At 43.6% G+C, this 12279-nt stretch overlaps 1 protein-coding gene across 14 annotated transcripts in view; it reads right to left on the reverse strand.

Moving 5' to 3' along the window:
- The window catches only part of MTCL1 (microtubule crosslinking factor 1), a 96183-nt gene that overhangs the window by 41651 nt on the left and 42253 nt on the right, over window positions 1-12279 (reverse strand). For 7 of the 14 annotated variants that reach the window (XM_032442634.1, XM_032442642.1, XM_032442636.1 and 4 more), the window contains 3 exons: window positions 6574-6633; window positions 4383-4460; window positions 1-761 (listed from right to left, as the gene is read on the reverse strand). The exon at window positions 1-761 is cut by the window's left edge and continues 565 nt beyond it. In XM_032442634.1, coding sequence (XP_032298525.1) covers window positions 1-761; window positions 4383-4460; window positions 6574-6633 — 899 coding nt within the window. The remainder of the gene's footprint in view (window positions 762-4382; window positions 4461-6573; window positions 6634-12279) is intronic. The other 7 variants (XM_015855284.2, XM_032442644.1, XM_032442641.1 and 4 more) reach the window with 2 other exon arrangements.

Consider the following 12279-nt stretch of genomic DNA (forward strand, 5'->3'; position numbering starts at 1 on the left):
CTCTCCTTCTTCCCTGCATCACTGTCAGCATCGCTGTCCCTGGGGCTGGAAGTGCGTAGGCCCAGGTGGGAGGCAAGGTCGTACCGCTGCACATTGGACATCAGGACCCTGTTCTCGTACTGCAGCTTCATCACTTTCCCACTCAGCTCGTTGATCTGCAGCCTGGCAGACTTCAGCTCCTCCTGCAGTGGCCCACCGCACTTGGACGCTGCATCCTCCAGCCAGCCTGGCTCCTGGCCCGGCTCAAACTTGAATTTGTTCAGCTCGTTGGTTAGCTGTTTGTTGTGATCCTCGATTTCAGAGATTGACCGCCTCAACAGTTCTGCTTCCTCTTCCACAAACTGCAGGTGTCGGCGCAGCTCCATGGCCGACTCCACAGAGTCGCCGTAGGGTGAGGTAGGAATGCTTGAAATGTGGTCCCTGCTGAGACACTCTTTCTCGTACTGACACCTCATATCCTCCATCTCAGCTTTTATACCCCTGTTCTCTACCTCCAGTTCTACTATTTTCCTGCCCAGTATGTTGGCCTCCTCCTCCACCAGCTTCAGCCGAAGCTTCAGCTCAGCCTCTCTGGTACTGGGAGGGCCCCCGGCCTCTCCTGTAGGCAGAGGACTGTCCACATCTCCATAGATGGACTTGTATTTCTGGAGCTCCTGCTCCAGCTCGTCCTTCTCTCTCCCCAGCTTGGCCATCTTCTTACGCATCAGTGCTGCTTCCTCTTTGGCAAACTGAAGCTGACACTTCAAATCAGCGCTGTCCTCCTGCCAAGAACAAGCCCCCCACCAAAACAGTGTTAGAAGAGAAGCACAAGCAATTGCTCCCTTTCCAGAATCTTCCCCTTCCAACCCTCTGAGCCATGTCTACTAGGAAGGCAAACAATACAGAGACAGTGCCACACAAACCACACAGCTGACACGTTTCATGGTTTGGTCCTGGTTAAAGTTGCAAAGCAGCTTGACCAGAGTTAAATAGAGAAATAAAAATCAGGTGCCAGTGTTCAGTGATACAGGAATGCCAGTGCAAATGTGCTCAGTGGTGTTCAGTTCTTCTCAAATACTGAGCAAATTTTGTGCAAAACAAGAATGACTACGTTGAAAAGGTGCAGTGATTTGTTGGCACTTTCTGTTCCATTTATTTTTCATGCTACATTTGCTCACTTTTAGCATCATGAAATTAAGATTACTCCAACAAATTTCCTTGTCATAATCCCAAACCTTGGGCTTCTTCAGCTTGTGAAGCACAAAAACACGTGCTAACCTGCACAGTTGCCCTGCAAAGTGAAGAAGCACTTCACTGTGTTCTTTAACTGGATCTCTCAACACTGTGAAACAGATTGAGTACCTAGCTCCCTTTTAGCATGGGAATTACTACTGTTGTCACTGCTGTTATTATTAAGATGGAACAGCATGTGACCACTCTTCCTGCTACAGACAACTGCTCACAAGGGAAAACACAAGGAAAAGAAAAAAGAAAAAAATCATTAAACCACAGTTACATTCAAACCCATCCCATATGAAAACCTATTTTCTGGAAGCACCAGAGTACTAAATAGGGGTTTGTTTGTTTGTTTATTAATTTATTTGGAGTTGGGCATTTTAAAGTTCTACACGTCACTCTGATTAAAACTGTGATTGTGCTGAAATAAGAGATGAGGGTAAGTAAATTCTAAGCCGATGAACAATTTCTTTGCCTGAATCACTTTCATGAATTGTCATGGAGATACAGGCACTTGGCCTTGTAAGAGACACATTTATCAGCATTAGCAGCATAATGGAAGGCAGGCTTTGAAAGATGATCTCTGGAGACAGCAGATTTCATTATTATTGTTCGGCTATGTGGACATATGTGCAATTAACTGTGGAAACTTCGATTCAGTCTCTGTGGCACTGTTGTCTTTCACAATCACCATTTTGTTACAGTTCCTAATAATGGCAACCAAATCCAGAAGATTACATGACTGATGTTAATTGTTCACCCAGATCAGCCTATTAGAAGCAAAAAATTACAAAACTAATTATGGCTCAGCAATCTGAGGAAATGGTTTAATTTCTAAAGTACACAGTCCTTGCACATTGGTGATGGCGTCTTTTATGTTACCTAGATTAATTTCTCCTCATCCTATTTAAATATATACTAATTATGAATGATGCCATAATTTCAGCTGTTAATACTGTGTCTGTTAATACAGACGCAGAAGTAATCAATTGTATATTTCTAATTTCATCATTTCAAGCTTCACATGATTTTAAAATACTAAATAGTAATATATATATATTATATATATAGCATATATATATAATATATGCTGATGCCATCATATGGTTAAGCAATAGTCAAAGTTTCTATCAATACGTGGTTTTCAGTGGTAAGCAGGAGCCTGCTTATCAGAAAGCTGCCATCAGCTGACTAACTAAAACTCTGTCGTGTTTCTGGCACTAGTAATGTGAGTTCTATACAACTCAAAGCAAGATGCATATAACTAACTACAAGTACAGTCCAGGAGATGGGTTTTTTTTTTCCATTCTGTCTTCTCACATATACACATCTCCTTGCCATGATGACATACACGTGCGAACGGCTTTTTTTCTTGATGAGTCTGAATTGCAAATTAAGTATCCCATAAAAGATTACAAGGAAAAGTACATATAGAGCAGTGCTGTAAAACAGCACTCACTCTGTGATTCAGTGTCCTTCTCCATGCTTGCTGTCCAACTTTGCCTGCAGGAGCCCAGCAGCCATTGCCTACAGCAGCGGCACTGATGTCCAAGGTGAAGACATCATACCCAGGGCTCTGAGCAGTACAGGCAGCTCCTCCAGGAGCTTCTCCTGGCTGGATTGCAAGCAGTACCAGTAGCACTCACTGCCTCATACTTGACACAACGCACTGTGCATTCTGAAGCTTTTGATGTGAAGGTAAGAGCTGTAGTGGATTTGGGATCAGGCCCATGGCTGCAGCACAGCCCAACCTCAAGGCTTTCATGTAGGTAGCATGTATTCATAGCAGGACCAAAACAGTTATAAGTATTCTTCTAATGACATTATTTTATTGCTAGGTTTTGTCTGTGGGAAAAATAAATACCACATTTGCCATTTTCTTTTTCTTTTCTTTCTTTCTTTCTTTCTTTCTTTCTTTCTTTCTTTCTTTCTTTCTTTCTTTCTTTCTTTCTTTCTTTCTTTCTTTCTTAATAAGAGCTGAAACAAACAATCTATTTTTCATTATACAAACACAAGCCTCACACTGAACAACAGAGCTGATGGATGTTAGTAGACGCCTACTAAATATGGATCCCATCTGGAAAGGTGAGAAAGCTCTAGATCTTCCACATTTCTCAAGTAGGGAATGTGACTACTGAAAATCCCATTCCCCAGACAGCTTTTTTTCCAAAGGAAAAGAATGGCCAGGAGAGATTATCAGCGAGATCTAAACATGCCAGAAGGGTAGGACCCCAACCTTCATGCATCTGTCCCTCTGAAACTTTGTGTACAGAAATATCAGCGATTTCTTGATCAGTTGAAACCAAGTGGAAGGAGCGAGAGGGCAAGGCACCCACACAGACAGGTAGTTTTGAAATATAAGGCAAACTACAGGGAGGCCAAATCACAGAAATTACTAACAGTTTGTTACTAGTGAAAAACAAATACAACAAAAGCAAAAAACAGAATAAAAAACACAAAAAGAAAGAGAAGACAGTCTTTCCATCATTCTGGAGGAGCAAGAGGTTTAAGTCCAAAGGGGTGAAACCTGGGCTATTGATCAGCCTAAACGTATTTCTCTATTTCACATCCAGCATGTGGACACCTTCCTGAAAAGGTGTATGTAGGGCAGACTGCTTTGAAAAAAAAAAAAAGGACAAATGACAATGCAAAAATGTAGAGTCATTAATGGCGCTCATCACTGGCTTTAAGGATTATGAAGGATAAATGGGAATTGATGATTACTGATTGTGCATATTTGCATACTACAGCACCACACCTCTGTACAGCACTACAGAGAGATGTTAATGAAAAAAAATAAGGCAAAAGGAGAAAGCCCATATGTGCCCCTAAAGAGTCTGCAGTCTAATTTAGGCAAATGGAGAGCGTGGAGATAAAGAAATGAAACTTACATGAAAAAAAAAAAAAAAAAGAAAAAAGAAACTTATATTCATTATGCAATGTAAATTATGTGATGAGAACAAGGAGCTGATCAAAAACTCCCATAAATGATATTTCTTTTCTGGCAAGAAGACACAAAGAAAGATAGAGACCAACACCATCTCCTCTACCATCACCGGCTCACAGGAGCTGCCAGGCAGAAGATGGGGAAGCGTGTCGGGGTTGTGGGCCCGACAACAGGGCAGTACGACCAGCACCCAAGCACCTGGTGAGCACCAGACTCCTACCTTGCGCTGAGGAACCACTTTTCTCTGTGCTTTGCCTGGTGCCTGGTACTTCCCAGGAAGCTCCACTTTGCAATTCTGCTGAATAAAAACTTGTTTCTTCAGTACTGCTAGAGGCAGGTAAGCACACCTAACAACTCTGCTTTTACATGACTTCTAGACAATCAGTTTAATACATATTTAAGCTGTGTCCCGCTGTGGATGTGATGTTGCCACTTATTTTCATGATGAGCTCCCAGTAACTAATAATACCAGATCTGCTCCACGTTATACATATCTGTAGGTATGCAGGTGCACAGATTTACACAATCCAAGTCTGCGGCCGCTTTTCAGTCACAAAGTATGTTATAGGGACAAAGAGAAAAACAATGAGGTTCATACTGTGGGCTTAAGTAAGGCAAGCCTTCACCTCCAAAGCTGTTTTGCGTCCAGCGTAAGGTATCTCAGTTTAAGTGTGTGAAACTATTTTAGTTATTTAGAGTGGCTACCCTTGTAGAGCAGTGCTGCGAACCTGCCTGGCTGTGCCTGCACTTACCCCTCTGAGCCGTGCCCCAGGACCCAGAGGCTGTTGGACCAGGTTGGGCACTTGGCACGGTGTGCTCTGGCTTTAAACAGCACGGTCCTCTGAACTGATACGCGGGTTTGCAGACTGCTCTGGGTAATGCCCTAGATCTGGGAGATGGCGAGGACGTGCCCCAGTTGGATAGTGCATGTCAGTATATAAGATTCTTTCTCCATCTTTCTTGCCCTGGAGAATTGATGGGGAAAAAAATGGCTCCCTTGTACAGTGCTATCACAGTGGTTCTCATTTTCAAATGCAAATCCTTTGCTTGCATGCTGTACACACCCATGTGCATACAGTGTAAAGTCTTTTTCCTTGGCTGGTTTCCGGGATCATGTTCTCACATTGTGAGTGGTGCAGAGCTGACTCTGGGTTACTCCGTTAATTTTGTGGAGCCCTTTATAAGGCTTTCAGAGGCAAACTACAGCTGCTCCTGTGCTCCAGTGTCTGGATTTGGGCAGAGGAAGGAAGCACACAAATTCATTCTCTCTGCACTTTTCTGTATTTCCGGGAATCAGGGAAGGAAGGAAAGAAGGAAGGAAGGACATACCCTCCCACATACCCCAAATGACTCAACCATGACTTCATTTGTAATTTCCAAGAGTGCGCGCACATATATATCTTGTACATGTATCTTACAGACATGCAGGATAACAAATTTCTTCTGACCTCACTGATGTCTTAACTCCCTGTAACAGGAGATGCAGGAAGAAAGCCCATTTCCCCATTTTGAGGTTCAATTAAGCTGTACTTGCACTCACTCCACAGGGATGCTAGCTCTGCTTTACCCCACAGGCGGAGGCTGCAGTTCCTGGACTGCCCATCCCACCTTACCAGTTGTGCATGGAGCCCATTTCAAGTGCAGCACGTTCTAATTTATTACAGCTATTATTACAAATCAATGGGATTTTAAGGCTCCATCAGCTCCAAGGAAAACCATACGTCTCGGTTTTGTGCACTGAGCCTGCCAAGGGGGCAGCAGGGGAGGCTCAACCTTTCTCTGGTGAAGATAATGATGCCACTCTTGGCTCCCTCTGCAGCAAGGGGAAATGCTATCCACATCCCTCTGTCTATAAACAGTAACCGTATGGCTGCTGGGAAAAGCTTCAACTCCCACTGTCAGCACAAAAAGCAAAGGAAACACGGCTCTGAGGAAGACCAGCCCAGGGGACAACAAAAAAACAGTGTCCGGATGCAGATAAAGGGTCCAGCTCAGGCTCTGTCCTTTACCTGAGCTGGGGGAAGCAGTAATCTTGAGCAGTTGCTGCCATTTGAGGACTGTGCTGTCTGCCAAGCCACTCCTCAGTGCAATGACTTTGGCACCACGTATAAATTTAGCTGTTCCCTAAGCTGCGATCCAATTACTGTGTGAGGCAAAGTGATTTTCTCTTCCTGTAGGAAACCTTTAGCCTGGCTCTGCTGATGAACATACAGCAAACCCGATCACTGCATGATTTTGGGATTGTACTCATGTCCTAAATTGCTTCTACATTATCTCTGGGAAGTCTCAGTAGATTAACTAGAGTGCAATTAGGTCTTAATGTGCCTGATGGCCCTGTCAACACCCATAAAAAGAAATGTTGAGTTTATCACGTGATTTAAATCTAAACTGCACATTCTCGAAAACCTTACCTGGGTAAATGCCTTTTTTTCTTTGTGCATTTCTCTGCTGCCTCTTCTCTTCAGGGAACTCTGAAATAAAGCATTTCTGGGTTACTGATAAGCCGAGCACTGAGTCAGCAAGTTTGACAGAGCCCACCACCATAAAACTAATTGAGGGGAAAGCAGGGATATTCTCCTGAGCAGATGGGGGTTTCATTTTTGGTATTAATCACTAAGAAAACAAGATTATCAGGGGCTTGTCAGCAAGTTTTCCAATGCACAGTATTTCCCAGGCACACAAAAAAAGAAAGGAATAAAATCAGTTAAAAGTTCACAGAGGCGAGAAAACCTCTTTTTCTTCTCCTCTGGACCACCACAATTTTTGGCAAAACTTTCTTTTGGTATGAAGCAATGATTTATGTTTGATTAATCCAGGGCAGAAGTCCAAGAATGTTACTCATGGTGGATGTGAAACACATTGTGGAAACCTTAGAGGAAAGCAAAGAGTCAGGCATGTTTAAGCTATGCGACATAATGTTGCTAGTTAGTCCCTGCTTGCAAATACACAAGGAACCCAGATAAAACCAGGTGGGAAAAAAGACACCTATTCTCCTGAATTTATTATGCAAGTTAGATTTGATTGCCATTTCAAATCTTTACATCACTTTATAAGCATTTTTTAAAGACAGAGTTTATGTTTAAGACATGGGAACTATGTCCTCACACCTGCTTGGCTCATGAAACCTCTCGCCTCCAAAGCACGGCTCTTCTCAGGAGGAGTAGGTGGAGCTCAGCCACGTTACTGGTGTTTCACTAACCTTGACAACCTTATGTTTCGGGACCAAGTTCAAACTTCTATAAGACTGATCTATTTAGAAACTGCAAAAATTTGACTTTTGTCCTTTGAAGTATGTCAATATCACAGTAGGACAACAGATGTTAGGCAAGAAAGGAGCAAGCTGGAAAACATAGACTTGCCTGATTCAAAGCTGGCTACATCACTTTGCCGGTGCCCAGAGTTTCAGCTTCTCTGGAACCTGGTTCATGCACATGGGAGATGCAGATAAGGGGTTCTTTGGCTTGCAGTGCCTCCCCTTCTGCTAGTTCAAGATCCCTTCATAGACACCTATGCCTCTGTTTCTAACACGACCTTCAGTAGCTTGAAACACCTTTGTGATCAGAAAATGCTCTGCTTGCTTGTCCTTTGAACAAGCAGCACACAGGCTTTGACACAGCTAAAGAGAAAATAGGATTCTTTCAATCAGTAAAGGCAGTGAAGGCTTGAAGGATGATGTTCCCAAACAATCAACCCAACATAGTCCACTGACTACTTCCATTTATGTTCACTTTACAAGGGGCAACTCTGAGGTGAACCTTTGGCTGTCATGAGCTTGCTCGTACCAGTGTAGCTCCTGTATCCAAGGGCCAGAACACAACTCCATACCCAGTGTTAACCCAGGGCTGCACTGCACGATTTTGGGATGTATTTGAAGTTTACAGGTGCATAAGTGAGGATGCAAACTTAGAATGGGTTGCCTAGAGAAGCTGTGGTGCCCCATCTCTGGAGGTGCTCAATGTCTGGTTGGATGGGGCCCTGGGCAGCTGAACTGCTGGGGGGCAGCCCTGCCCATGGCACGGGGTGGGACTGGGTGGGCTTTGAGGTCCCTTCCAACTCAAAATATTCTGTAATTCTATGATTCTACTCCAGAGCTCAGCTAGGCTCATTACAAGGTCTGCAAAACAGAAGCCCAGCAAAGAGGAAGGAGGAGGGAGAAGCATCTTGCTAATTAGTTAAGCTACATCTTATTCCTGTCATCAGATGACTGAAGACATGGCGTGAGCTCGGGAACACACACTATGGAAATGCAAGCAAAAGCTTCCCGTGGCCTTGTGGCTTCTGACTGTTATGCTACGCAGCTACTACAAATTATCATTATGGCACGCTAAGACAAATCTCTCCTTCTGCTCTTTGTTATACACAGTTAAGTAGTTAAAAACCATTCATATGCAGCACCATATGCCCAAGACATATTACAGTTTGGTTTGCTAATCTGCTCTCTACTTTAATCTCATGAAGTCCTATAGCTAATGAAGCTGTGTTAGAGAAATGTTCTTTTTTTCTTTTAATAGATACTGAAACAGTTTAAGAAAAAAAAAGACCTTAAACCCCACAAACATATGAAAACCTGCTACACAAGCTTAGCCAGGATAAACAGTTACTGCTTTCCCTTTTTCTATTTTCAGCATGGCGTTATTGTGAAAACAGAGATGTAACTACAAGGAGCTGCCAGCCATAGTGCCTGCTTCAGCCCCCAGGGCCGGTCAATGTGGCTGAAAAGCCATGGGGACCGCCTTACTCTCGTACCCATTGCTCTTTGTGACTTCAGGCAAGAGTAGAATAAGCAGCAAGCAAGAAGATGGGTTGTGGTGTACAATGGGCAGTAATGGAGCCTCTGTTTGGTTGTAAGGAGTAATACCTGAAAAGTAAGGGGAAGGGAAGTAAAATTTAGGTAGGAGGATTTGACCACATGGCAAGAAACAGGTAGGTAGCAACCTGGCCTTGGGAGCTTCACTCCTCACTGTACAAAATGGATTTCACAGATCCAGAGTAACAAGCTTTTAACATCATGCCATAGATGGGACCTCGCCTCAAGCATTTTCACACCGATCTGCTGGATTTGCATGAAAACCTTCTGATCAGTCGGGATTGGGAGAACACTTTGTATTTCTAGCATGCAAGGACTCAACTCTAGCTTGTATTAGAGCATGCATGCAATACCTATCTCTGTGGGCTTCCAGGGGGAAGTAGGGAGAAAACCTCAACTGTCAGTGCAGGATTACAAACATAGGGGGATGGCCATGAGGGACTACTCAGACCAAAGTCCCCTAAACACTGTATGAGAGCAATTAAAGGTCTCCAATGTGATGCTGTGAGTCTCAGCTGCATGTGTACACAAAACAGCAACCTACAATGCTGACATTTCTGTAGGACTGAGGGCAGAAAAAAGAAATATAGGTGGAACACACTATGAGCCCAAGTGATATAAAATAGTGCATTAAAGGAGCATTTCTCTTTGAAGTGCAGGAAATCGGCACCAGAAGCTGATATGAGTTAATGCTGGAAGGAATATTTCTATGCTACTTTTTATACTCAAGAGACTAACCAGAGCTGGCTGTCTACCAAAATGTCTCTCTGTGATGGTTAAACAAGACTTTATTAGTCATTTGGATAACATAGTCTCTCAGGAAAGAGGTTATTCAATGGAAATTTTCTACCACCACAGTTTCACTGCAGTTTGATTTTCACAACACCTCATAGCTACTAAGGAGATTTAATACACAGGGTTAATAAATAGCCTGTTGTTTTAGAAGTTAAACTTCCCTATAAGATCATTGGATGTAGTGACTGCAGTACTAAATGCAGAAAGAGATATAATTATTTGCACTTCTCCTAGGAGCCTTGAGAGATCAGGAAGAGATGATTTATATCTTTCAGCACAGATCCAGGAAGCGTTGCAAACAGAGCAATGGGAGCAAGAACGGAGAGAGAAACTGTCCACGTGGGGAACAGCAAGCAGTAAGTCAATGGACTTAAATTAGAGGTTCAGCAGGACACTGGGATAAACTGTGAGTTAACAGAAATCACAAATGTAGCATATGATATACTACCCTGAGTTATAATACTAAGCCAGGATGTGGGAAGGCTGGGAATAGAGCTGTGGACAGGAGGCAGTAAAGAAGGACTTGGAAAAAAGAAGAGAGAATCAAGAGCTACTTGGAGCTGTCAGTCTGTCATTTTATTCACTGCTATTAAAAGGAGTGAGGCATTTTGGGTGCAGTCTGGCATCAGCAGGCAGATGCTATCGTGTGTGCATCAAACTGAACCTGAAAAATCAAGTAGTCAGCCACAAAAGTGACAATGTCTGCAACTTAAAAACAGAGAGGCTGCCTTGGAAATTCTGGCCCCGAAGGCAATTTCTGTCACTGTGATGTGTGAGGAATTATGCACGAGCATCACGGTGGTTTATGAGTTGTATAAATAATGTTCTCTGCACAGCAATGGCTTGCTACCAATTGCTTTGAAATGGATTATCACAGATTTCATTTGCATTTATTAGAAAGTACTGCCAGTGAGAGAGATCTCTAAAAAAACCTGCATGAGTGACCAAACCCACTAGCTCTAAATGCCCCAGTAGCTTATGCAGGCTGCTTTCAATTGACTGGTTTCTGTAAGGTAAAATCTCCAGAGCTGCACATTGGCATTTCCCAATGAGAGCCAATTCTGGTTAGATGCTGAGCCTCCTCAGGTCCAGCAGTGAGCAAAACACCCAGCATCACAGCACATGGTTGACTCTAAAACCCAATCATTGCACTGACCCCTTAATGGCAGTGGTCTAGCTCAAGGCAACCCTGCTCAGCAGGAATGTGAATTAGGAGAAAACCAGTTTCGATTCCAGCAGGCAGTCAGAAGGTGGATTTATTCCCAAGTGATGTGAAGCAGTGTTCGTTAACTGCAGCACTAATCACTGCTTGGGAATGACTCACCACTGCTGTTACCACTGGTGTTATCTGAGCACTGTACCAGACCACATGGAAAGGTTACTGAAGGATGATGACAAAACCCTTCTCCAGAAACCCCCATTCAGCTCCTCTGGCCGCTGCAGGCAGCTTCATGTTTTTGGCAGTTTCTCACTTTCCAGCCTGTCATTCACAGGTACAAGATTCCCCTCTATCCCACTGCTTTGGAGCTACCCTGCTTTTGCTCAGTTTGGTAGATAAAGACAAAAACTGTGCAGAGAGCTGACACTCTCAAAACGTCTGAATTTTTGGTTTGCTGCCACCCCGTACTTCAGTATTACACTGGTCACTCAGTGAGGATATGGCGGCAGATCTTCCACATGGACTTTCATATATATCTATGGGATGGCTACCAGAATGGGAAAACACAATGAAATTCTAATCACTTTTCAATTGCTGTAGGCCCTTGCAAAGGATATCTCACCGAGCCGTGATAATACTGGGTTTGACGCAAGTGATCTATATCTGCATTCATCCCCACGTGTGTTTCATTTACTGGAAACCTCCAAATACTGTGATATCCATCATTCACATGACCTAGCAAAGCAATCCATGTCTGAAATATCATAAGCATTACAGTTCAGAATAAAAGCCATCCCTTGAGTGAAAAAGCAGCAAAGCAGAGCAGCTTTCAGCACTGGCTTAAATTTCCTTAACCATTGTTTGCACTATTGTGCTAAGCTTATGAATAGGGGGCTTTGGAGAAGCCTCTTTCTTTTGCTCCTTTTAGCAGCACACAGTATCAGCTGTCTCCCACGGATTCCTGGTGCCTTCTGCATGTGGACTGATCCCCCAGAGATAGCAGCCAGACCAGTGCTTACAGATAATTTGACACAATTGATCGTGAGGAAGCAGCAGGGCTTTGCTGGCTGCCTGGAGCCCTGTGCTGAGAGGGCAGTGCATGGATATGGGAAGACAGCCAGGCTGGCTCACAACAGGCTGCATCTCCTGGTATTTGCTCCATGGGGGCTGACGAGGGGACCTGAAACCAGTTTAGTCATTTCATAGAATCATAGAATCATCTGAGTTGGAAGGGACCCTTAAAGGTCATCTACTCCAACTTCTCTGCAATGAACAGGGACACCTACAGCTACATCAGGTTGCTCAGAGCCCTGGACAGACTGACTTATCAGTAGGATTATTACATGATAATCATTA

Source organism: Coturnix japonica, chromosome 2 (assembly GCF_001577835.2).
Source record: "Coturnix japonica isolate 7356 chromosome 2, Coturnix japonica 2.1, whole genome shotgun sequence".
In the NCBI taxonomy this organism is placed as follows: domain Eukaryota; kingdom Metazoa; phylum Chordata; class Aves; order Galliformes; family Phasianidae; genus Coturnix; species Coturnix japonica.